We start from the raw sequence: 26,729 nt of genomic DNA, 5'->3' as shown, positions 1-26,729 counted from the left end.
TTCTTTTTGGCTTTGGAATCATTGGGCACCTCCGTTTTTCCTGTGGCTCTCTGAGCAGTTGCCTCTACCCCCCATTCTCCCTTCTCTTTTTCCCTCCGTGTGACCAGAGAGGCAGCGGCGCATCTCCCTTTGTTACCCTTCGAGCAGGATAAGAGGCAGGCATTTGTCTGGGCTCCCAGTAATTCTGAGAAGGCAATGCTTGCCCTCTCTCCTCAGCACCCCTGCACACTCTAGATGCGCCCCTTGCATGCCCACGTTCTGCCTGGTTTGGCTCATCTTTTACTCCTCTCCTGAAATAGACCGTGAGCACACGTCTCACTCTCTACATCTGCGGCTTGGTAATAGGGCCTGGCAAAGAGGAGGCGCTCAGCAAGTGTTTGCTGAAAAAAGAAAGAATGAGTATCTGCTGTCACTGTTTTAGGATGTATGAGACTCTGCCCCACAAGACAGCTTCTCAAGTGAGGGGGCCAGCCGCCCTCACTGCTGAGACTCCCTGGGGGGACTGATGCTGTTGCCAAGTCAAAGCTCCCTGAGCCTTTGCTCTCTAAACAGTGTCTGGGCTGCTGTGGGCTTTTCATTAGCTTTTTGACCTTGAAAATGATTTCTTTCCATTTCGCCCCTGAACAAATGACCACCTCTGAGGTTCTAGCTATTAAGCCTACATTGTGGTAGGTTGGATAAATGACCTTCCCCAAATAGGCCCACATCCTAAATCCCAGAACCCATGAATGCTGCCTTATGTGGCAAAAGGGGCTTTGTTGCTGTGAGTGACCTAAAGATCTTGAGAGGGGGAGACTATCCTGGGTTGTCCGGTTGGGCCCACTGTAATCACAATATTCCGTATAAGAGGGACGCCGGAGGAGACCAGAAGGCAATACGATGCCCGACGCAGCACGTGGAGTGACCATCTTGAAGATGGAGGGAGGGGCCACAAACCAAGGAATGCAGGTAGCCACTGAAGCGGAAGACGGCAAGAGAAAGGTGTCTCCTGAGAGCCTTTGGAAGAGACCAGCCCTGCCGATACCTTGACGTTAGCCCACTGTGAAACTGATTTTACACTTCTGGCTTCCAAAACAGTAAGAGACTAATACATTTGTGCTGCTTAAAGACAGCAAAGTTGTGGTAATTCATGATAGCAGCAATGGGAAACTAATACACTAAATGAACTATTATTTTTGTCTCATCGGGCTTGTTTCTTTATACTTGGATTTATTCCAGAAACAGCTTTCCTGGGATTTGGATCAGAAAAGCCAGGAAGTGCTCCTCCCCTCTGGTGCCTGATGTTCTTGTTGCTCTGTGTGACTCCTTTCTCCTGCAAACCACCTCCCTCAGCAGCCTCCACGCTGCTGCTGGCCCTGTCCTCAGCTCGTTTTCCCTGCCAGGCCCCGTGAGCAGCCCATCCACTCCATCCCTTCCTCCTCACCCTGGCTCTGGCCTGTCCTTTGGGCATTGTGCACAAATGTCATCCTGAACAAAGGGTCCCAGCAGCCCAATCCAGGCTTGGGGATTGTCCTCAGCTTGACTGGGCTGAGCGTTATGAGAGAACACTGATGGGACACCTCACCCACTCCAAGCACCCAGTGCCATGACCAAGGGAAAACCTTGCTTGAATTGGAGTTTCCTTGGTTTTCCTCTTCAAGGATTTTAAGCTAGAGTGTATTGATACCACCTGATCAGAATTCCCCACTGTGCCCTACAGGTGGGCAGAGAGTGATAGTAACACTTTGCTTTCTGGACCAGCTTCAACCTCGATTTGTATAACAGAAATATGGCATGGGAGACCTTGCATGCACCTGGTAATCGGGGGCTGACATGGGCTGATGGAGTAAGACTGTATAAAGGTAAGAGTCTTTTTTTTTTTTAGTTCAGTTATCCAACCTAAAGTACATTAGTTTTTGGTGTAGTGTTCAACGATTCATTAGTTGCATGTAACACCCAGTGCTCATCACATCACGTGCCCTCCTTAATGTCTATCACCCAGTTACCCCATCCCCTACTCCCCTCCCTTCTGTAAGAGTCTTGAGACACCGGGAATGGGCAGAATTTGCAGAAACAGTGTCAATGTCTTCATCTGTAAAATTAGGGTCAATAATACTACCTATTTCTCAGATTTCCTGAGAGGATTATAGGAAATAATGCATATAAAGGGTTTGGCCTGGAGTAAATAATAAATGCTAACTCTTACTAGCTTTTATCTATACGCTCAATAGAGTTAGGGACCTGGGAGTCATTTTTTGTATGTGTGATTTTTTTTCTTTCCTCCATTTTAAACGTAATTGGTCATCCGAGCTTGTAGATGCTGTGAACACAGTGTTTGTTGAACCTGTTTTGTTCCCTCCTGTCACTCTTGTAGTCCCCATCGTAGTTGGGCTCTTGTGTCTATGCGTCTCCTCAACTGTTTCCTGCCTCCACTCTCTCCCTCTATCCACTGGCATCCTGTTGACTTTTGCCAGATTAATTTTTCTTTAATACGGGTCTGATTTTTTTCTCTTCTGTGCTCAAATGGCAATCATTGCCATCCTCCGACTACAAGACAGAGTCTAGCATTCTTTCTACCAAAATAAGGCCCTCCACAACTAGGACCTAAGCTGTAATTTTAAATAATCTCCCCTCAGTTCCCCTGCCAAAGCACCAGACACACACAACTGCACTTTTTACCCTGAATGTCCCTCTGCTTAGTCTTTCTGATCCTTTGCTCATGCCAGTTTCCCTCAATGGAATGCCTTCCCTTCTCTGTTTACCTGAAAAACTTCCGATTCTTGTAAGACCCAGCAGAAATGTCTAATCCTTAGCTAAGCTTTCCCTGCTACTCCTAGAAGACACTCCCTACTCTGTGCTCCCTCTGTTACAGCATTTACCGCTTTGTACGAGGGCAGCTGAACATGGCTCTCAAATCCTATGGGAGGAATCAGGGATTGGGCGTTACTTGCTTTTGCATCCCCAGAGCCTAATTGCAAGTCTGGTGAGAAGATGGTGCTCAGTGACGACTTGTGCATGACCATATGAAAGAAGGAATGAAACAAGTGATGGGTCATACGGTAGGGAAGGGGGTCATAGCACCAGAATGGTGTAGAACTACCACCGGTTCTCCAAGATAGGCGATGTGGGGGCAGGGGAAATCTCCAGGCTTATTTGAACAAGGTGTGGGCTCCATCTCACTTAGCAGTTGTGTGACTCTGTCACTTCGATTTTATAAGCCTCAGTTTCTTTTTCTGGGTGCGGGGTAAGCGTCCTCCTCTTTTCACACCACACGGGCAGTGTGAGAAGCAACTGACAGAAGGTGCGTGAGGACGGAGTCTGGGAAGGACTGTAGAGCTGTAAGGTTCCAAGGACCCTTGTGTGCGGGCTCATCACAGCCCTGGATGATGGCCCCCGACGGCCCCGGATGACGGCTCCCGTGGCTGTGCGCACCCTGGAGGCAGGCAGCCCTGGGCCTCTCTCAGACAGACAGGCGGATGAACAGACCTACAGAACTGAAGTTGACCAGCCAGCCACAATGGTGCCCAGCCATATCCCACAGTGGTGCTGTAGGAGGCGGGGGGAGTACAATGTGCTTGATGGACCTTCTCTGTTAGACGAAAGGAGCCTTAACTAGACCCAGTGAGGAAGGGAGGCGCATGGAGCTTGGGTGCTTGAACTCCCCTCCAGGGGAAACAACCTGAAGTTGGGGTAGCTGGTCACCACGTGGGATAGTGTCTGACTCACCCTTGTGTTGCAAGTGCGCAGCATGGCACCAGGTGGATGCGGGCCTCGGGGTATTTCCTAAGTGACTGTTGTTCATTCTACAGTCTTGTTGGGGCTGGAAACAAGGAAAGGCTGGCCTACAGACAACTCTTCTGTAGGTTTCCAGGAAAAGAAGAGGGCCTCCATTGTGAAGCTAGACACAATGGACAAACTTGGCATTGGCTCTGGAATCCTCCCGTTTCTCTAACTTGCAAAGGGAAAGAAAATTCAGTCCAGATCCCGTACTCCATGCCCACAACATATATGGCCGACTGCTGGTTAGCGTTATGAACCTGAAGATCTAGCGGTCACAATGACATGCTAGTGGCCAGGCTGGCTGGACAGAAGGGAGGCTCCCGGGGCTCTTACTGAGGGGAGTCTTTGGCCCAATCATGATTCTCGCATTCACCACCCAGGCAGCTGCATGCTGTTCCCTGGAAAATGAGAGGAAAAGGAATCTCCGCTATGGCCTCATTAAAATATGTGGGGTTAGGAGGTGGCTCTCTAAGGGGCCCTGGGATCAGAGGGATAGCAAGGCCACCATTTGGGCTAGCTCAATGAAAGCAACAGCCATCCCTTCTGGCAGGAGAGCAAGGCTCTGGAGAATATTTTCCCTTCTGTGTATGTAAAAGATTCTAGGGCTCAGAAGCATGAAGCAATCTGTGTGAGGTCACTTGATGAGTTACGAGCTCTAATGGGAACGTAATCAAGTCTTGCAACTTCATCTGTAATGTCAGCACAGATTACAGCTGTGCCTGTCAGTCGTCTGCAGGACGTGTCTCCGAGGCACAGTCCCCAGCCCTGATCATCTGGCCTGTCCAGGTCAGCTGAAATGACTCAGTAGGGTGCAGAGGACATAGGTGCTGTAAAAGAATGTATCTGTCTTCCAAAATAAAAACAAAAGCTCTGTAAAATGACCAAACGCTAGGTAGTGTATTTAAAAAAAAAAACAGTTTAAGCAAGGGGCGCCTGGTTGGCTCTGTTGGTTAAGCGGCCGACTCTTGATTTCGGCTCAGGTCATGATCTCATGGTTCTGGGATCAAGCCCCATGTCGGGCAGATGCTCAGCGTGGCATCTGCTTGTCCCTCTCCCTCCTCCTCTGCTTCTCTCCCCCTCCCCTCTGCCTTGGGCTCTCCCTCTCTCTCTCTCTCTTTCTCTCAAATAAATAAATAAAATCTTTTTTTAAAAAAAGATTGAAGCAATATACAAAATTAGGAAACTAGAAAATCATGCAAACACAGAAGGTATTAATTATTAAGGAAATGTTCTGTACAACTCAAAGCAAGTAGTAGGAAAATCTGAATGTTATAGCTATTAGTAGGAGATTATAAATTATCAAAATTGACTGAAAGAGAAAATTTTAAACCTAAAAGCCAATAAGAATGAAGGAAACTGAGAAAGTTACCTTTAAGCCTTCAAGGAATAGATGCTTAGTATATGTAATTGCATGACATCATTATAATCATTCTTATGTTCTAAATCGTGTGCAAAGCATAGAGCAAGAAGGAAAGTTCCCCAGTTCTTTTCATGAAGAACACTGATATCAAAGTCTGACAAAGGCAGACAATAAAAAGAAAGCTATAGGTCAGAGTTCTTAAACTTATTGGTCACAGGACACCTTTACACTTTGAAAAAAATCACTGAGAATCTTAAAGAACTTTTGTTTATGTGAGTTGTATTTATCAACAGTTAACTATTAGAAATTAAAGCAGAAACTTTAAAAATTATGTATTTGCTAATTTATTTAAGATAACCATAATAAAACATTAGGCATTAGCATAAATAACATGTTTATTCAAATAACTACATTTTCTTTCTTTTTTTTTTTTTAAGATTTTATTTATTTATTTGAGTGAGAGAATGAGATAGAGCATGAGAGGGGGGAGGGTCAGAGGGAGAAGCAGACTCCCTGCTGAGCAGGGAGCCCGATGCAGGACTCGATCCTGGGACTCCAGGATCATGACCTGAGCCGAAGGCAGTCGCTTAACCAACTGAGCCACCCAGGCGCCCAAATAACTACATTTTCCAAAACAGAAACTCTAAATAAGACTTGCATTGTTTCACATATTTTTTTTAAAGATTTTATTTATTTATATGAAAGAAATAGAGACAGTGAGAGAGGGAACACAAGCATGGGGAGTGGGAGAGGGAGAAGCAGGCTTCCTGCGGAGCAGGGAGCCCGATGTGGGGCTCAATCCCAGGACCCTGGGATCATGACCTGAGCTGAAGGCAGACGCCCAACGACTGAGCCACCCAGGCGCCCGTGTTTCACATATTTTTAAAACTGTTTAATATCTGGCTAAACAGAAGACAGATGAGATGTCCTATCTGCCTTTTTTTTAAAAGATTTTATTTATTTATTTATTTGAGAGAGAAGAGGGGGAGGGGGCGAGCGGCAGGGGGCAGAGGGAGAGGGAGAAGCAGACTCCCAGCTGAGCCGGGAGCCCCACATGGGGCTCCATCTCAGGACCCTGAGATCATGACCTGAGCTGAAATCAAGAGTTGGATGCTTAACCAACTGAGTCACCAAGACGCCACCTATCTGCTTTTTATATTCAATCTGTTGAGCTGTCACACGGTGTGTGGCCCCTGGAAAACACCACACACTGTGAGAGAATGAGATTAGACAGGAAGAATGATGTCTTAGTATTACTATGAAAATAGTTTGACCTCACAGACCGCCTAAAAGGATCTTGGAGATCCCCAGCCATCTAAAGGCCACATTTGGGGGCACCTGGGTGGCTCAGTCATTAGCCTTCGGCTCAGGTCACGATCCCAGGGTCCTGGAATCGAGCCCCGCATCAGGCTCCCTGCTTGGCGGGAGGCCTGCTTCTCCCTCTCCCACTCCTCCTGCTTGTGTTCCCTCTCTTTCTGTGTCTCTCTCTGTAGGATAAATAAATAAAATCTTAAAAAAATAAAATAAAGGCCACATTTTAAGAGCCTCCGCTATCAGTCAATTTCAATTATGGATGTTGATACAAAAATCTAAGTGGAATATTAAACAGAACCCAGCAGTACATTGAAGATGAACGTACCATGCCCAAGTGGGATTCATTTCAGAAATGTAGGAATATTAATTAAGGTTTTAAGATATTAATAAATCAAAGGAGAAACCATTTAATCATTTTGAAAGATGCTAAAAAATATTTCACAAAATTTAATACTTTTTCTGATTAGAAAATCCTTGGGAGGGCCATGATAAAATGTCTCTAATTGCCAGCCTCACGTTTAATTAAAATAAACTAGAAGCACAGTATGAAGGGGCAGAACTTTCCTGAACACTCAGGAACTCAAGTTCTGCCTGGCAAGTGGATTCCCCATAATGGTGGTGAACAGGGACGTGGCAGCAGACCCTGATGGATATCAGAGGTAGTGGCTGAAGAATTAATGATCAACCAGCTTAAACCATCAGCACCTACCCTGTTCCACTGTCTTAGGTGTACTTACAGCCTGGCGAAGCATCAGGTAGCAGTGACTACCCAGGTCTTCCCAAAGATGGTTCCTTTGCAGAGATGCCTGGTGGCGATCTGCAGGCTGAGCTGCCTCCTTGCCTCCTACAGTCTCGCTGGAAAGGAACCTGGGAGGGTCGGGGCAAGCAGCTCTGCAAAGGTTACCAGGGAAGGGGCCAGGAAAACCCATCCTTATTACCCATGGATCCTCCTCACCATCAGAGAAGGGGCCAGGAAAACCCATCCTTATTACCCATGGATCCTCCTCACCATCAGAGAAGGGGCCAGGAAAACCCATCCTTATTACCCATGGATCCTCCTCACCATCAAGCCCAGATTGTAAGCTCTGAGTATCTCTCTTGTGCCGGGCACTTTAATAGACACCTGGGAGTGATGAGAAATGCTTATTGTATTCTAGAGAGAGGAAAAAAATACATATGTTACCAGAAGTGGGTATATCACCCAAGAGTAAAATATTGAGCTCATCTCGACTCCCCCCGGGTTTTTGCTCCAACTCTCTGGTCTCCAAACACTTTAGATTCCAAATCCGCAATATATCTCACATCCATCTTCTACCTTTGAGCTCAGGTCTTCAATATTGCTCACCAGGACTACTCCCCCAACAGGTAATCTTTCCCTATCCTCCTCACACTCCCAAATTAACCACCAAAAAGTGTTCTTTGATCATGTCACTCCCCAATTAAAACCATCGAAAGGTCCCCCACAGGGTGTAGAATAATGATGACATTATTCTTATGGGCCCAAATCAAACGCCAGTTTTCTAACTGTCTCATCCAGAAGTTATTTCAGTATTTTTTGTATTAAGTTTTTCTGTACACTTTTTTCTTTTGTTGTGAATTTTATTGACATATAACGCATGCACAGAAAAATACTCAAGTAATAAAGTACTTTGAATTTTCAAAAAGTATCACCAGAACCCAGGTCAGGAAACAGATTAGCAGAATCCCACCAGGAGCCCTTCCAGACACTACTCCCCAAAGTGTAACTGCTATCCTGACATCTACTACCATATAGTAATCTTGAGCGATTTTAGTTTTATGTAAATGGAAATCATTCAGTATCTGCTCTTTGTCACCTAATTTGTACACATAATTTTCATTATTAGGATATAAATTACTTGAACAAAGGTGCTGTATCTTGTTCCTCTTTGCACCTCCTCCCCCATGCCCTGGGCTCTGGTGTGGAGATTTGTACAGAGAAGGCATCAGATGAGAAACAAGCCCATGTGACAGGATGTCGACAATGAATGAATATGTGAGGGAAACAGGAGTTCATTGTATTATTCTTTCACCTATTCTGTAGATTTGCGACATTTCAAAAGAAAAAATTGAAGGACAAAATTGCTTACTGAATGATTTAAGTAATCCAGGTTAAGGGTGTATTTAAAACAGGGCACATGTAAACTCTTTTTCTTGTTCTTCCTAAGTTTTTATGTATAAAGGAAAAGGGCCCTAATGTGTGAGTTCAGTGACAGAAAATCAGGAAAGTCTCTCTTATTGAGGTCTTCAGGGGCTATTTGTGGATTATTTCATTTTATTCACCAAATATTTATTTGGCATCTGCCGTGTTCTGAGCACTGCAGTAGGTGCTGGGGATAGAATGCCGAATAAATCTTGCTGAGCATTGTAATGAGACTCCTTAGAAAAATCTGTACTTGGTTTAGGCTGGGAAAAATGGCTCTGCTGAGTGCACCCCCAGGGTGGTCAAGAGAAGGAGCCCCTGCAGCCGCCCTTCACAAAGATGTTCTACCTAAGGCGTCCGTGCATCACGAGGTCCAAGAATCCAGAACAAAAAGACTCAGATTGCTTTTATTCCTTCTCATTAAAAGGAATATTCTCTCTCCGCACTCTATTCTATGTTCCATGTATCAGACACTTTATAAAACTAAAAAAAAAAAAAAATTAAAAATAAGGCACTCGAATTTTCTCTTGGCAAACTATCAAAATGGCAAACGATACAAGTTTCCGGGCCCCCTCCTCTGCTTGCTCCGCTCACCATGTTTTCCACATGGACCAAGATGTTGCACGTGGATGTCAGTGGATGTCACAGAATAAATAAGGAAAAGAGAAGGCCCAGTGCTTCTCGATGCTCACTGGCATTAACACGGAGTGGGATACTCACTCACTTTTCTTAGGGGACCGATCTCGTGGGTCAGACCCCAAGGTGGCACACTAGTTAGCCATTTCCACTAAATGAATCAATTTAGGTGGAAGTCTTGCTTCTCGGGACTGGAAATACTTCAGTGTTGCTTTGAGCAAAATGGACGATGAGCAAGTCTGCCCCACACAGCTCTGCGTGCTGGCTTTCTGGATGTGTCAACTGGGCTAAGCCACAGCCTCCGGTTATTCCATCAAAACCAATCAAGGGGTTGCTGTAAAGGGATTTAGCAGATGTAATAAAAGTCCCTAATCCATTAACTTCAGCTAAAGAAGATCATCCTGGATAATCTGGGTGGGCCTGACTATGGAAAGGCCTTAAGAACAGAGCTGAAACTTCCCCCAGAAAGAGAAGAAATTCTGCCCGGGGCACAGTACCTTCAGCCCGTGCCTGGGGGCTTCCAGTGTCCTGTGATCTTCCCTTTCTGACTGCCCGCCCGATGGATTTAATTGTTGGTCACCCCCCACAGCCAGTTAGCCAGTTCCTGGTGTATTTGCTTGCTAGGCCTGCTGTAACAAAAAAACACAAACCGGATGGCTTAAAAGACCAGAAATTTATTGTGTCATGGTTCTGGAGGCTATAGGTCTGAGATCAAGGTGTTACTAGGGTTGGTTCCTTCTGAGGATGGTGATGGTGCCTCTCCCCAACTTCTGCTGGTTTGCTGGTGATCACTGGGGTTCCTTGGCTTGTAGATGATGCATCACCCAGTCTCCACCTTCATGTTCATTTGACGTTCTCTCTCCACATCCAAGTTTCCCCTTTTATAAGGACACCAGTCATATTGGGTTAAGGTCCACACTAAGGACTCCATTTTGACTTGATTACCTCAGTAAAGACTTTCGCTCCACATAAGGTCACATTCTGGGGTACTGGAGGTTAGCACTCCAACATATCTTTTTGGGATTCTTTGGTTGAACCCTGGCTGATATGCTCTGTGGGTATCTCTCAGTCACATTCCCCATAAAAGCTTACCAGAAGCATTGTGGTCTTCAGGTAGTACATTCCATGTCTCCAAAAACATCGACTCGTCCTCTGATCTGGAGATGTTTAAATCTGAGTGCAAGCATACACAATTGCTCAGATCACACACACAGGGCCAGTGTTTGGGACTTACCAGAAAATTACTATTGTGAGAATTCTGGGGCATCTCAGTCAGCTGGACTATGGGTATTTTAACTGAAAAGTGGAGTATTTTAACTATAACCCAGGTTTGCCATAAGCAGCTGTAGGATTTGGGCAGAATGCTCAGGGACGTGAGGATGGAGGGGAGTTGTGTTGTCCATGTGCCTAGGTACTGGGGGTTGGTGAAGACATTTCACATTTCCAGGCCTCTGTTCTGTGTCACACACTTGCTCGTGGCCAAGCGCACCTGATCTGATGGATCCTCACTATATTCTTAAAAGGCATGTATTCTCCCATGGTAAAGTGAAGAAAAGGAGTCTCAGATGACTCTCAGATCACACATCTAATAAGGATAGGCCATGATTCAGACATAGTGTCAGTCCTCATTCTGCATGGATTCCACGTTTGCAAATTCACCTACTCCCTAACATTTATTTCTAACTCAGAACGAATGGTGTTTTCATGATCATTCAACGACAAATGCAGACCAGTGAAAATTTTGAGTCACCCGATGCGCATGTTCCTAGGTGAGGTCGAATGAGGCAACACTCTACCTTCTTGTTTTAGCTCTCATACTATAAACAAGTGTCCTTTCCATGGTCTGTTGAGTGCCATGGGGTTTTTTGCATCCCTGTGCTTTTTGTTGGTGATTTTGCAGTTTGAAATGGCCCTAAATGTAACATAGGACTGAGGTGCCATCTGGTGTTCATAAGGGCAAGGAGGCTGTGATATGCCTTGGGGAGAAAATACGCGTGATAGATAAGCTTGTTCAGGCTCGAGCTATAGGGCGCTGGCTGTGAGTTCAGTGTGAATGAATGAACAAGATATATTGGAGAAGGTGACTTTAAACAGAAACACGCATAAAACCAGAGACTCCCAGGAACCTAACTCCATACTTCCCCTAGAAGCCTTGGGTCAGTAGTCACTGATTTGATGTTCATGGTGACTTCATAGAACTGAGCTGCTGCAAATACTGAGAACCCACTGTATCCACGTTGGGCCACAGAGGCTGCCCTTTCCTACCACATTAGGAGGATTGGAGTTGGGACCCAAGAAGCTGATGCCTCTGTCTTCTTACCTGTTTCGGGTATGAAAGAGACTGTAGCCTGAAAGCCTCTGAAGGTCACATTGTCATCCGACTGGAAGCTGATGAGCATTACACCAGAAGAGCTCAGCACGGGGGCGGGGGTCACAAAGCCACACAACCGAGCTGGGTAAAGCCCAGCCCAGGCAAGACGCGGTCAAGGGCCCAGCAAATAGACGTGACATTGGAGAGAGAAAAAAAAAGTTGTCCTTTAGGCAATTGTTGAGAAATAAACTTTTTTGTTGGGTGTCCCAATTCGTTTTCAAAATAGAAGGGCAGTTTGCTTCTTTTTAATAGGTATTGACCTCCAGCAATGCTTCAGTTCTGTTTATCTCCCACACACTCCTACTGGGAATGCCCCTGAGGGAACTGGTTCGAGCCTCAGGGCTTATTTCAATGGCACTTGCCCCTTCTGACCCCTAGATGGCTCTCTGGTCCTCGCTCCCGCTCTTCCTGCCCCTGACCTGGGAGAAGGGGGGGTGGTCGTGAGCACCTAGGGACAGAGGGAGGGGGCGCAGGGCAAGGAAGGAAGCTGGAGCCGGATCCTTTTTATTCCCGAGAAGGATTCACCCAAAGGGACTGGATCCAAATGCAAACCAGGGGAGCTGAGGCTCCGGGGGGCGGGGGGCACACACCTATTTCCTCCTGCCTTTCCACGTCTCTGTATACAGACACGTGGTCAGAAGTGCAGTCCCCACTTTCCTCTACTTCCAGACTCTGAAAGGAAAGCTGACAAGACTCCGTGTTATATACAGAGCAAATCATATGAACGAATGACCTGATTTTGAGTAAGCAGAGAAATTTGGATTGCTCAACTTGCTTTGGGATGTGAACAGGACATTCGTGAGTGGGTTAAATTACTTAGGAAAAGAGGCTCTACCACAGACTGCCCCACCCCAGACACATCTCAGCTACCAAATAAGGGCCCAGGCCGCACAAGGGTGGGGAGAAGTGCAAATGTTTGAGCTCCCTGGCGCCCTCCCACGAAGAGCAAACAAACAGCAAAGAACAAGCCGGGCAATTTGCTAGCACCTTCAATTGACTTTGAAGAGAGGAGCAGTGGGAGATAGGGCTGATGAGGTAGGAATTCAGATTTTAAACACACAGATGATGGGGATTCAATGGAGACTGACCACTCGGAGAGAGACACAGAGGGCTGCGTGGAGGGGACAACATGGAGGTAAATGATCACTAGTGGTGAATGTAGGCACGGCGAGAAGGAGAGGGTCAGAAACAGGATTCATTCAAACATTTCTAAACCCTTACTGCGATGCTTTCCGGAAATAGACCCTTTTCTCTCCGAGGAACTATGCACATGGTTATGCCTTGTAATCCTAATTTCCCAATTCCTCTTGGAGGGGTCCTGCACTATGATGCTGTCACTGAGGGGGGGACAGCATCATGCCACTCATGCATGGCACTCTACACACAGATTGAAAGGGTGGTCTTGAATCCCATCAGCTCTGGCACATTCAGATTTTCAGCTAAATTTTGTCTTCTTTCTCCTTCCAGAAATTCACTCATACTTCAACTTTTATCCTCCATCACTCATCACAAAGCTTCCCTTAATTCTGCTTCCTCCTGAAATTTTCTATTTTGACTGTTTGGGTTCCAGAAGCTTTGAGAAAGAGGAGATCTACACCTCTTTCCTCTGTGTCTTCTCCCACTCATTGGTAAAACCTGTGAGATCTTGTTCCTGCTCCGAACGTCAGACTGGCTCTTCCAGGTGCTTCGTCTCCCACCTGCCCTCCATTGCTCAACTCTCAATCCAAGTATTTTACCCTTTTGCTGAGGGATGAGCTGAGGCCCGGGTAGCAAATACTCAGTCCTCCTCCTTAAACTCACTTTCTGTGGGAAATCCAAACTGTGGGCCACACCTCTTTGTGTGTTTGCTTGTTTTGTGTTTTAAAAGAAAGACTCCATTCTCTGGACTGTCTTAACTCCACACCTGCTCCTGAGTCTCGGGCTTCTGTTTGCCTCTTAAAGATACAAGAACCTGGAGGTCTTGTCCATCCTTACTCCTCCCCCTTTATTTCCTACCTTTTCTCTCCTTCATATACTCTCTCGCTTTCAATTACCATTTTAAGAAAAAGACTTCTGAATCGTTGCCTACGTCCGACCTCATTCTGACTGCAGTCTTACCTTCAACCACCTGGTGGCCTCTCTCTGCAGAAGGCCCGTTGGTGCTTAATGAACAAACACGTGGCCGCAAACGCTACTAACCAAATGCTGAGTAAACTCTGCATCCTGACATTGAAAACCCTCTGTACTTGGGTCTCAGCCTCCCCTTCTACGACCCCTCCCCATACACCTATGACCCTCAACCTGGTCTATACTGGCTTCTCTGGGCTTGTCTGTTCCCTCTGCATGGAAAGCTTGATGTTTGGGGCCTTCTTGGCATTGACTTTTGTTAGCCATTACTTACAAAGCGTTTTGTTAGCAGTTTAATGAATAAGGAAGAGATGCTTGTTTCTAGAAGGGACTAGAAACTGATTAAACCTGTCACCGGGTACAGATGAGGGCAGCCGCCAACAGAAAGTAAAGCACACGGTTGCCATCTAGTGGTGAATGTGGGTAGTTACAGGGAAAATAGGCTGGTCTGTTTATTCAACGCCTGTTTATCAAGAGCCTTGTATGCCAGGGATCAGGGATGCAGCAGTGAATAAATCTGATTTAAACACACACACACACACACACACACACACACACAACGAACTTCTGCCCTCATGATTTCTGTGGAGATACCAGAGCAAAGTGAAGGGTAAGCCGAGTCAGTACCTTAATTAAGTAGTGTTTGGGGGCTTGAAAAACCCAGTTACAGTTGGCCAGGTCACTATAGTCTTCAGGATAGTGAAGACTCTGTATGAGGCCTTCTTTAAAAAGGACAGTAAAGGAACTGCAACCTGAATCTGAAACACAAGGGGAAACATCCCAACAATGGCATCACTCAAGCAAAGAGGAATCCTCTTCGCGCTCCCTCCTGTCTCCCATAAATGATGCAGCAGCTGACTCTTCAGGCAGAGCCAACACAAAGGAAGATGCCTGTGTGCTGACTTTCCAGGACTCATTCACCCTCCCAGCTAATGTGCGATAAACACAAGTTAGCAGGGCTGTGGAAGGAGCACCTGCACGGGCCTCTCCCCAGCCTCGTGCTCCCCCCTCCTAATTCCTATGGGGCCTCCAACTTCTCAAGGTAGCCTGGATAGTGTGGGATAAAAGCAAGTGGTTTTACCAGGAAGGTAGTTTGGTTTTAGAGCTTTATAGGTGAGGTTAAACCCCGCCGCATAATCTGTGGCGTCAGAGATGAAATTCAGCCGTACAGAGTTGGAGCCAACAAGAACAGATGAAGCGAGGCTCTTCCCACAGAACTTCCCTGCAACACAAGAAGCAAGAGTCTTGGTTCAGAGTCTAGAAAACAGCACCCATTGAGAGACTTAAGGAGAACTGGACTTGTCCTGATAGGACAGGATTGTCTAAGCCAGGGTTTCTCAACCTTGGTACCACTGACATCTTTGAACTGGAACATGCTTGGTGTTCAGACTGCCTTGTGCATTATGGGATGTTTTACAGCATCCCTGGCCTCTGCTCGCCAGATGCCAGTAATACTCCCTCTAATCATGACAACCAGAAATGCTCTGAGACGTTGCCACGTTATCTCCTGGGCAGCAAAAATCACCTCCTGTTAGGAACCACAGAAATGCTCCTTCATCTCAGTTTCTTGCATAAGTAACCTTTGCCTCTACTCATGGTTATCCATTGGTACTTTCCTTCTTAGCTGGATGATGCAGTACAGGTCGTTTGCATGCCTAGGAAAGCAACATTCCCCCTGTGATGTGTCTGTATTTTACTCCTGAGGGGCTCCAGGCCTGGCACACGAATCTAGGAAGCCTGGTTCCATGGAAAGCAGATGCAGCAAACGAAATGGCTCAGATTCAGTTCCTTTCCACTGTCAATCCCGAGTCTCAAACTTAGAGATGGGCAGCGTGGTGTTTAGAGATGCCTCAATGCCAGACGTACAGCATCCCGGCCCCATGAAGCCCTCCCAGCACAAGTGTCCATTTGACAACGTGAAAAACCGCTCACCGATAAGTCTGTCTTCTACGGAATAGATCGAGAGGTAACTGTGGTGACAAGACTCTGCATCCAAGTGGGAAACACCGAGCAGTACATGCATTTTCTCTGGGACCAACAGGGTCCAGACACACCGTCTGCAGGCAGATCCATTAAGAGGGTGTCATTTCTAGACAGAAAGTGGCTGTCATGGTCCAGTTACCGGGCACAGTCAGACTGGAGGTGGCGGTTGGGGGAGGAGTGGTAGGGGGCTACTCACTGTTGGCTCTCGTAATACAGGTAGGGGCCTTCTGGGAAGTGCAACTCGCCCTCAGACTCGCGGAGCACACGATCCTGCTCGCTGCATGGGGCTGGGAGAGAGAGCCATGAGAAGCAGGTGACAGTGGGGGCTAGCCTTCTGGAACCCCCTGGTTCTTCATTATGCATGCTTCCTCTCTTGTGAAAGCTTTCCCTGCCGTGGCTTCTGCCATGCCTTATTCTTTCTGTTCTTTTTTAGATCCTGCTTAACCTCGAGATTCGATGATTTCTTCTCCTTCACGATCCTTTCTCTGGCATCATAACTCAATTCTATACCTACATGTATTTCCCAGGTTCTATCCTTAGCTTTCACCTCTCCCTACACGAGCCCTCTGACGGGTCTCATTCATACCCTGAGTTTCAACTATTATTCTACACTCCTGAGCTGCAGACCTGGTTTTGCAACCATTTCCTAGATATCCCCTTAACATGGTACAAATGGTCTGCAAAACTGCTTCCGCTTCTGATTAGGTTACCTTTTGTTAAGAAAGATTTATTTATTTATTTTAGACAGGGTGTGTGAGCAGGGGGAGGGGCAGAGGGAGAGGGAGAGAGAAACTCAAGCAGACTCCACGCCTAGCATGGAGCCTGACATGAGACTCGATCCCGCAACTCTGAGATCACCACGTGAGCTGAAACCAAGAGTCAAACGCTCAACCAACTGCACCACCCAGGCGCCCCCTGATTAGATTACTTTTATGTGCCCTTTGCTTCATCTCCCATGCTCGAAACTTTGGTACCATCCTTGCTTCCTCCCTGCCCCTCACCACCCTTCATCAAAGTGACTACCGGGTCCCAATTCCTCCTGTTTCTATTCCCATCCTTTCATTCTCCAGCCCTTGTCCTAGGTCTCTGGAACTAATGTGTAATCTCAGAAGTCCCCTCCAACCTATCCCCTACATGCTGTTCTCGTACCACCAGAATATTGCTCTAATCTATTTACCTAATTCATCAACTTCCTATTACTCAGTCAATCCAAACTTTTTTGACAGGCATCCAAAGTTTCCACTACTTGGTTTCAATTTATTTTCTAATCTCCCTCATCAAACCCCATTACACACACCCCCACTTCAGCTGCTCTGACTGACACACTGGTCTCTTTTACCCCGTATATTTTCAGTTCTCCGTCCTTCAGTGTCATCTTTCGACAAAGATGATTCCTTGAGCTGCAATATTTTTCTTTACCTGTATCCCGTTTCCACTTGACAACATTCTACTGGTTCTTTGTGTTTTTCTGTGACTCAGCTTAAAAGGTGTCTGGGCTCCAAAGCCTCATCTGGCTTTTTTCCCCAGCCACTCACTCCTCTAGTTCTCAGGGTACTTCTTTCCCCATAGTTCTTTGTAGATGGTTCCACAGACTCACAGAACCACTGAAGAATTTGAGCTAAAGCTGCCTTAGAGACCATCTGGTCCAGACTCTTTTCTTTATGGATGAGGAAACTGAGGTCCAGAGGTAGGAAGGAGCTTTCCCAACATTACAGAGTGGCTTCACTGCAGACTGGCCATGTAACCCCGGAGGAGAGTCCCTTGTACACTCAAGGACACTTTCAGGGTAAGGTGTGTAGCTTATTGACCACATCTGGACCGCCTCACTCTCCTGCCCCCGAGTCTCTGATCCAAAGCTAGGATTTGGCAAATGTTTGCTGAGTTGAGATGGAGTTCTCAAGAAGTGAAACCGGAGGGAATCCAGGGCTCCTTCTTGGCGATGGCCTGCCCTGACTGGCAAGGAATGGCTGTGGATGCCCCAAGTGTGGGTAGCTTTATACCCAGTGAGCAGACAGAGCTCTTGCAAAGACTTTTGATTATAAAGGGAACCTATATTCAGAAATGCTAGATATTACTTCCTGCTCCTCGTGGAGCAGGCTGTGAGCAATACCCACCTCTGGAGCTCTTTCTCAGCTTCCCTAGGAAAGAAAAAGAAAGATGCTGTTCAAGGTCTGTGTGTGGTATCTTGAACAACATTTCAAGAAGTTAGCATTTCCCTGGCTCCAAAGTGCAGGCATTTTTAAGTCAATATGCAACTAATGAAAATTTAATCTGCGGAAAGAACAGAAGGGGTAAATTGACAAAGCAGGAAAGTCGCCTTGGTGTTTTAATGAAATTTCACTCTCTTTCTTAAGTGGGCTAATTAAGAAACAGGCCATGATGAGCTTGGAGGTTATACAGAGCAAGAGGTTATCTGGTCTACTTCTCTCATTTTTCATGAGAAGGGAGGCTGGAGATGGAAATAAGTGACCCACAACCACAAGAGAGCTGCTGGTGTGGCTACAACGGGAGGGCTTGGATGCCTGCTACAGGACCATACACTTGGAAACAAACCCAAGTTCTTACTGCATGAATTCGAATTAACCTCTTTGGGACAGAATAGAAGTCCTGTTGAAGCTGGAAGCTACTAGTTAGAAAACAATGAAGTTGGCTTTGGAGGCAGAAATGAAGTTTCAATTAACTCCTGGTCAGTGAGAAGGGTGTACACAGACCCTGACCTTTTCAGACTCATGGTACCCAGATCTGCGCCAGGCCTTCTCAACCACAGCATCACTCACATTTTGGGCTGGATCGTTCTCTGGGTGCCGTCCTGTGCATTGTAGGATGCTTAGCAACAGCCATAGCTCCTACCCCCTAGATGCCAGCAGCACCCCTCCCCCCATGGTGACAACCAAAAATGTCTCCAGACATTGTCCTCTGGGAGGCAAAATTTCCACTGGTTCATAACCACTATAGTTTGCTAAATCTTGCTAGCACAGTTGAGAAGTAAGTGATGAAAATACATCACTAACTGATAGTTTCAACTAAAGGCAAATTTGACAAAGTCTGGGATGGATGGATTCATGATTCTTTGAATATTTGCTGCACTGCACACCATATTTTACTCATTTTAAATCTTGTAAACGTCACAATTCTTATGTGCTACACTAAAAACAGAAATAGAGCCTGTCTGGACTTGCCTAGACTGCTGACACCCTCGCTGGGCCTAGCTTCTTGACCTCATGTGCTGGCATTATTACCAATTTGGATGTGTTTGTGGATCCAGGGAAGCACTTTTCTAAGATCTGTGAAGATCCCAGGGGATCCTTGGTCATCTTTCTGCATGTTGTTTCTCCAGCCTCGGCCACAGCCCGAACCCCAAGAAGTCACACCAGCCAGAGTCCAAGCCCCCTTCTTATTCCGGCACATGAGGGAACCTCCTGAATCTCCCTGTGGGAGAAAAAGCCTCTCTTACCATCATTGCTAGGTCTGTGCTCACTCTTTTCCCCTACAAAGATGCTAGATGAGGATCAATGACATTTCTTCACTTCTAATAAGTTGGACTCAGGGGCCCAGGAGAATAGCCAAGCACAATTCACATTAAATCTTCAAATATCACTGGAGCCTTACCAATTCCACCTCTTTCTTCCCCATCCTAGGGGGATGTTTGTTTCATCAAACATCAGACTTTCTTCCTACTCCTGTCTCATCCTACAGACTCAGAGAAGTCTTGCCCAATTGTAAAACTGATCTCAGGTCTTGCTCAGCAAGAGGAATGGAAGGAAAGGAAAGTTCCCATTACCCACAAATTGGAAACCTCTAAAAGGGAAAAAGCCAGCAGGTCTTCAGGGGTAGAGAACCCTAAGCTCACTGTTGGCATTATCCCCGTTATTTGGTCTTTTGGAAAAAGTAGAAGACCTCCTCTGAATCCACACTCCCTGGTAAAAACAGCTTGTATAAACTGTCCCTTTATTTTGACTTGACCTCCCTTGTCACTCCCGACCCTTCTTTCCAGAGTCCAGTCTTACCTACAGCCTTCTTTCAGCTCCTCCCCTGATGACAAAACTGAGGGAAGCCCTGCCTGAGACATTTCAACCCAGCCACTCCCCACCTACCTGACATGCATCTCCCCCTCCATCTGGGAAGCCTGTGCAGAGAAAGGTCTGCCCACTGACAGGTTTCTTTAGGGTTAACAGAGCTGTCATACATTCCTCCTGGGTCAAAATGGGCAGGTTCACTTCCTGCAAAACTTGTGAGAGAACGCCATCTAGAAAACACAGAGGGGAGAGTCCCAGCAACGCACCCTCGCCTTTCCCGAGTTGAAGATGCCCCATTCAGGTTTGTATCTTTTGGAAAGACCTGAATTTCTCAGTACAATGGATATTCTCTTTTAAAATGTTTACACAACTGTTTTTTAAAACATAGATTAAAAACTGTATTTTCTGATTACCCACCAGAAAGTTCTGACATCTGATTAAGAGAAGTGGCATAGTTCTTACGTTCAGCCGAGCGGCCCCAGCCTGCAGTTGTACAAATAAATCCAGCCTCAAATCGTTCCTTTGGCTCTGGAAGACACATGGGCCCCACAAACCGGCCTGAAGAAAAGAGCAGGGCAGGGCTTGTCTCACCCATGGAGGGGAGGACATCCTAAGCCACTTGCCAATTGGCATCTAGGTAGTTCCCCAAAGATCATGTGACATATCTGTGCCTCACACCTCCAGGGGTCACTTATCAGACAAAGAAAGGCTCTCTCCTGACTCCACATAATCCTGTATCTGAAGCCACAAACAAAAAGGGTTTCACATAGGGGGCCCTCCACCCCAGATCCCCATCTTGAAGTGCATGACCCAGCACTGTTGGACATATGCTATATAACATACATTGTAGGGAATGTGTTATGGAGCAGAAGTTATTGGGAACATGGGCTAGACAATTTACAGTGAGCCTCAAATGTTTACCAAAATGGAAGGCACCAGCCATCTTCAAAAGAGCAATATCATAGTCCATTGGCTTCTTGATGGAGAAATAGGGATGTATGATGATGGTTTCAACGGTGAGGGTTTGCTCCCCTGGCTCTATATGGCTCAAGTCATGTTCTCCAGCAGTAACATTCAGAGTTGTTGCAATATTTCTATGAAGAGGAAGCAGTAAACTGAGTAAATTTCATTTAGCCTCTGAGGACACTTGTAATGATTGACAATCTGGCCTCTTTAAAATTACCTGGATGGATAATGTGGGTGTGAGGATGCCAAACAGAGAAAGTGAGAATGATTCCATCATTACTAGTAAAAATACAAAGGTTCCCAATTTAAGTGGGGGACTAGTCAAGAGTGGCCTCAAATGGAACCAATAATATGATAAATTGAATACTTTGCAGTGTTATTCATAAAATGTCTAAAAATGCATATATATTGTAACTGAGGGATCTGAAGCCATAGTGGATTTTATTCAGCTACCCTAGGTGGTTGGCCTGGCCTCAGTATCAGTGATTCTTTGAGAATGATTTGTGATCCCCCCTAAGTATGCTGCTTTCAGAGCAGTATCAGAGAGCTAACGCTTAATGTATATTATGAAAGACATAATAGCATCATAACTCTGATATCTCAGAGAGCATGCACACTCAAGGCTTGGGACTGATTAAAACAATGGGAGGTGGGGATCTCCCCCTACTTCCTTTGTGTTTGTAATTTAGAGACATGGTGTGAGATAGGAAAGACCATTCTATTTCCCTTTATCCTGTAGCCAGGTTATCTTGAAAGGAGCTTGGTGGGATGCATTGGGGTAGATTAAAAACTTTGGGCTTACCATCTTTGGGGACCCTTCATTCCCCAAAGGGATGATTTTATACAGAATTGGAAAGGGCATGATTTTCTCTTGGTATATTTCCCTGACTCTTGGCTATATTGAGTACCTAACCTAATACACAGCATCCCTTTACCCTAGTCACTTGCCACACTGCAGTGGAATTATCAGCTGACTCTTCTTTAGACTATTAACTCTCTGCGGGGGGCAGGAATTACATCTTACTTATCTTTGTATCTTTGGTACCCACCAAAGTGTCTAGCACCAAGTAAATATCCAGCGAATGTTTGCAGACTTGAAGTGAAAGAGGGCAAATATGGGAAATGATCTTGATCGGCCCCTAGTGACTGACTAACTACCAAGAGCACTAATAACAAGAGAACGTTTAGAGTACACAGGAAATTGGATAAAGAATGGAAGTTGTTAGATTGAAGCTCAGAGAGGCTGGACCAGTAGGAAAGCAGACATGGGTGCCTTCTTTACTGGCCTCCCTTTGTTTTCTTTTATCAACTTTTTTCTTCAAATTTTTATTTAAATTCTAGTTAGCTAACATACAGTGCAATATTGGCCTCAGGAGTAGAATTCAGTTCTTTCATCAATTTTTTAAAATGTATAATGAACCAGCTTATTTTTTTTCACAGAAATTTAAGAGAGAATTTTCACAAATATATCTTCGTGATGTTTGTTTTCACTTGGATATTATTCTTTAATGACTTCCAGTCATATTTAAGTAAACAAAGTATCCTACTCCTGCAAACAAAGTATGTTTTCTACCAAGTTGACTGTCCTTCGACGATGTCAGCGATCCCTGTTTGTGTTGTGCTTTTTTGTTATGTTCCTGTGCTAAAGTATACATCACACATTTCCATGTTTTAATAGAGTTATTGCTGCTGATCGCAAAGGAGAAGGAGGGTAATCTGGTGTTTATCCACGAGCTAGGCCTTCCTTACCTGTTTGCAACACAGTGGGCAGCTGTAATCACCCACCGCGCAGAGACGATGGTCCCACCACAGATGTGCTTCTGCCTTCGTTTCAGGGATACCTGAATTACAAAGAGCCTAAATGGGAGCACGTTAATGCCCTGGGGCCACCCAACCCCCCAAATCTGGAGACCGAACATATTCTGAAAAATAGACGCAGATATCTTACAAATATTAGAAATTGTGGACTGTGAAGGAGTAAAACCCATCCCATGACAGCTCAGAAAGAAGAGCAGTGTTGGAACCAGAACATTCCCAACCTTGGTCTGTAGGAGAGGTAGTTCATTTGAGATGGTTGGCTATAAGGGTTTAGTAGAGTTGGTAGTAAAAATTGTTGGTATTTGTTTATTTATTTTCATAATACTGTTGGCCCAGACTGTTACTCTAGCAATATGAACAGTTTCTGTGAATGAAGAGAAAGAAAGAGAAGTATAAGATACAGCAGAGTCCGGATAAACAGGTTTGGGAGAAAAACAGGTGAAGGCTGAGGAAATTTTCCACACATGCTCCAATTCCTCCAAGCCTCTTAGAAGAAATAGTCAGTACCTACAATTTTCTCATGCCCTTAACTATTTCACCTCTGTCACTGCTTCAAGCCTATTTTTTAATCTGCCTCTACCAATGACTTTCTATCTATGGTTTATCCTGTTCATGATATTTAACTCTAAAATGCTTTCAGGGTACAAGTAAATGCTCTTAATTCCATTGTCGGAATGAGAAAAGAAGACATTTATTAGAATTGTCACTTTTTGACCAAAAATTGTTCAATGAACAACAGAAAAAATTTTAATACAGGGAAAAAAAATAAGTAAAAATAAATAAAATCACTGACTCTGACTTGAATGTGAACTTCTAAATTGATTAGTCAACCAGTTGATCAAATAAGCAACTGATCAATTAACTCTTCAACCAAGTAATTAATTCATCAGTTAATCAAATGGCAATGACTCAGCCATTCAGTCAACCTACTAAACATAAACTCAATCAACCAACCGTTACTAAATATCCACTGACCAAAAATTAATGTGACTGACTTAAACAAAGTAAAAATAAGGAGCTATTACTCACAAAATTAAGAGGCAAGAAAACAACATGGTTCTCAGGGTAAAGAAAGTTGGGAGAATTTCAAAGACAATAAATGTGAACACCATAGGCTAGAGACAGATGCACAAGGGCATTTTGATGGCATGCAAAGACCAGGAGGTTAGAATGAGAGAAAATTCTTAGGAAATTAGCTTCTAAGGAGGCACTATTCTTGATTATTCCCTAGGAGATCCTGTGGTATAGTATAAACCTCCAAACAGAAAGTAGACCTATGGATATGACACCTTTGACTTTCCTGATCATCTTTAATTATAATGAGATAATTATATTTGTTGAATCAGAAAATTGTTTTAATTGTAAATTCGAGTTTTTTAGCTTATTGAAGTGGGATTTTTGTCTTGGGGCTGAAAGTTTGGGGTAGCATTTCCAATTTGGGGGGCAAGCCAATAGTGCATGTAATTATTCTGAACACACATTTTCTGGAACTCAATGGATGGACATCATGAGGGACTTGGATCCTGGCACACACTCATGAGATCTCTGATGATGAGTTAGGCAGAAAGGAGTGTACTAATGAGTAACATGTGTTTCTGGGACATCCATTCCTGAGAAAGCTCATAGTCTACCCACCAGAGAATGTTTCCTGAGACTCACCTGCCAGGGGTAGGAACCCTTCTCCACTTGGCTTCCCCCAACAATGCGACTGAAAATGTTAAGGTAATTCCAAGTTTGTGCCTTCACCAAACTCTGCCCACAAGTGGGAGCTGGGAAAGAGAGAAGACAAAAATTTAGTGATTAGATAGCTCCTAGAACTGAGGAGTACAGGAAACTTTCCTGAGCAAGAAAAAACTGTAGGACATGGAGCATGTAGAAAGATTACAATATGACTTTATGTTAATTGTGGGATTTGCTGTGATTTGCAGTACATGGGATTGTTCAGCTTTTGTCACATAGAATAGGCATATCCTGAAGAGATCTACTTTTCTGATACGAAGATTAAGGACCTCAGAGGTAGATCTCCACTGGGTCAGCAGGAATGTAGCCCCCTTGATTCTGAGCAATCTGGCCCCTTAAAGGCTCCTCACAGCACTCTACTTCTATGATTTCCTCAATGGCATTTATCACATGCCATTATGGTTATTTCTTTGTCTTTAAACCCAACTAGACTGTGGGTGTCTCAAAGATAGGAACTTGGTCCATGATACCTGGCACACTGTCAGATATTGGACTTCATTCCCTATGGAATTAGAAAGTGGCAGTTTGTTCAAGAACAGTGGAGTAGAGGGCGCCTGGGTGGCTCAGTCGGTTGGGCGACTGCCTTTGTGTCAGGTCATGATCCCCGGAGTCCTGGGATCGAGACCCACGTCGGGCTTCCTGCTCAGCGGGGGGTCTGCTTCTCCCTCTGACACTCTTCCCTCTAGTGCTCTCTGTCTCTCATTCTCTCTCTCTCAAATAAATAAATAAAATCTTTAAAAAAAATTAAAAAGAACAGTGGAGTAGAGAGAAGACCGTGTCATGATTCACACAACAGAGTGGTGTTAGGCTAGAAGGGTTGCCACGTAATGGCAAAAAGAGCTCTTTCTTTTTTGTGGAGAGGACGCTATCCCTGAAAAAGTTGCATTTACTTATTTAACTTTGATGATTTTTTTGACTCCTAAACTAGCAGATGAGCTAGATTAAAGATGTTTAGGACCGGGGTGCCTGGGTGGTTCAGTTGTTAAGCATCTGCCTTCAGCTCAGGTCATGATCCCAGGGTCCTAGGATCAAGCCCCACATAGGGCTCCCTGCTCCGCGGGAAGCCTGCTTCTCCCTCTCCCACTCCCACTGCTTGTGTTCCCTCTCTTGCTGTGTCTCTCTCTGTCAAATAAATAAGTAAATAAAATCTTTTAAAAAAAAAAAAAAAGATGTTTAGGACTGCCTGGTAATTCAAGGATGGCACAGGTTCTGTCCCTTCGGCAGATCATTCTTTTCTACCTGTTTTCAAGGAGGGCCTAGAAAGCTCTGCCTCATGATCACCCACTTCTTTATCTAGCTGGACCCTCTCATCCTTATTCCTCAGCTCAGGCATCACCTCAACTGAGAAGTCTTCCTTGATTTCCTCAAACTGTGTTAAATGTCTCTCCTGTACTGTATAGTACTCTTTCCTCCCCACTTTTATTGATTGTGCTATGCAGTATTGTGATAATGAGTAGTTTATCTGCCTCTATTTGGACTATATACTACATGAGGAAAAAAAAAAACCTATGTTTATTCATCTCTGTATTTCCAAGGTTTCACACAATTCCTAGCATACAGTAGACACTTAGAAAAGTTGGATGGATAAACAAATGCTTTTTTCTGGACAGCATATCCTTGAGAGCATAACTATTTGGATTAATATGTTAAAATACACAAAGCTCTTACAAATAATTTCTCATTTAATCTTCACTCTATGCCTATGAATCAAGCACTATTGCTCCTGCATTACAGATGAGAAAATGAAGAATCAAAGAAATGCACAGCTAATTAACAGCAAAGGATGGATGTAACACTGAGCCTTTTGATTCTGAACCCAATGCAGGCATGACATTGAATCAAAAGCTTATTTTCTAACAGTTTCAGTTGAATGAATCATAAATAAATTAGTCACAAAACTTACTATTTCCTGAACTCATTGAAGCAAAGACAGAAAACAGGATGATTCTGGGGGCTGGCACAACTCTGACTATGGAGAAGCCTGCCAAGAACTGTTCTCACCTTATGTTACTTGAGGGGAAAAAGACCATTCCTAATACACCACAGTTAACATATTTCATATTTCCCAGTAAGATAATTTTCCAATAGATTACAAATGCTTTCAAATATATGTTGATTTCCAGAATTTGCTCCATGAAAAAGGATGGGATTTTGTAATGTATCCAAATAAGTGAATAATCCGTTTTCTCCAGATCAATGCCATTTGTCCAAGTTGTATTCCATGAACGTTTTATGCAGTTTCATATGCTGATTACAGGAGACAAGCCCAAAATAATTACATGAAAAACAGATCTCCAAAATATATCTGCTTCTGTTTTCCCAAAGGAACATTGAATGGAGTAATGATGCCCATTGCCAGCAAAGTTTATTCCTTCAGATGAAGGTAGTTATAGAGTTCATTTGGAACTTACCTTTGGGGAGAGAGAGAGTTGCAGATTTATCTTGTTCCAAACAGAGAATTCCAAGTAGTAAAAACAGCTTATTCTTGTTCAGAGGCAT

At 44.8% G+C, this 26,729-nt stretch overlaps 2 protein-coding genes across 6 annotated transcripts in view; one reads left to right on the top strand and one right to left on the bottom strand.

The window, feature by feature from the left end:
- PPFIBP2 (PPFIB scaffold protein 2) overlaps nt 1-1,172 on the top strand; it is a 160,909-nt gene extending 159,737 nt beyond the window's left edge. For all 5 annotated transcript variants that reach the window (XM_078058441.1, XM_078058439.1, XM_078058440.1 and 2 more), the window contains one exon: nt 848-1,172. The gene's annotated coding sequence lies outside the window, so the exon portion shown is untranslated. The remainder of the gene's footprint in view (nt 1-847) is intronic.
- OVCH2 (ovochymase 2) lies at nt 273-26,729 on the bottom strand. Its single transcript, XM_078059130.1, has 17 exons — nt 26,642-26,729; nt 24,150-24,259; nt 22,422-22,513; nt 20,628-20,800; nt 20,169-20,264; nt 19,785-19,936; nt 18,930-19,119; nt 17,805-17,828; nt 15,887-15,977; nt 15,640-15,764; nt 14,789-14,929; nt 14,335-14,465; nt 12,192-12,285; nt 11,551-11,682; nt 10,323-10,403; nt 2,859-2,896; nt 273-380 (listed from the first exon to the last, which is right to left on the bottom strand). Exons 1-17 carry the CDS (start codon nt 26,727-26,729, stop codon nt 273-275), a joined length of 1,866 nt encoding a protein of 621 aa, XP_077915256.1.

Source organism: Halichoerus grypus, chromosome 11, assembly GCF_964656455.1.
Source record: "Halichoerus grypus chromosome 11, mHalGry1.hap1.1, whole genome shotgun sequence".
In the NCBI taxonomy this organism is placed as follows: Eukaryota; Metazoa; Chordata; class Mammalia; order Carnivora; family Phocidae; genus Halichoerus; species Halichoerus grypus.
Note: the sequence above shows the minus strand (reverse complement) of the source record. Positions and strands in the feature narration are given on the sequence as shown.

Coding starts and splice junctions, on each gene's coding strand:
- OVCH2 (XM_078059130.1), bottom strand. CDS start 26,729: ATGCCTCTGAACAAGAATAAGCTGTTTTTACTACTTGGAATTCTCTGT. Junction 22,514..24,149: donor AGGGTTCCTACCCCTGGCAG/GTGAGTCTCAGG, acceptor TTTGTAATTCAG/GTATCCCTGAAACGAAGGCA. Junction 20,265..20,627: donor GGCTGGTGCCTTCCATTTTG/GTAAACATTTGA, acceptor TCTTTTCTTCAG/GCCGGTTTGTGGGGCCCATG.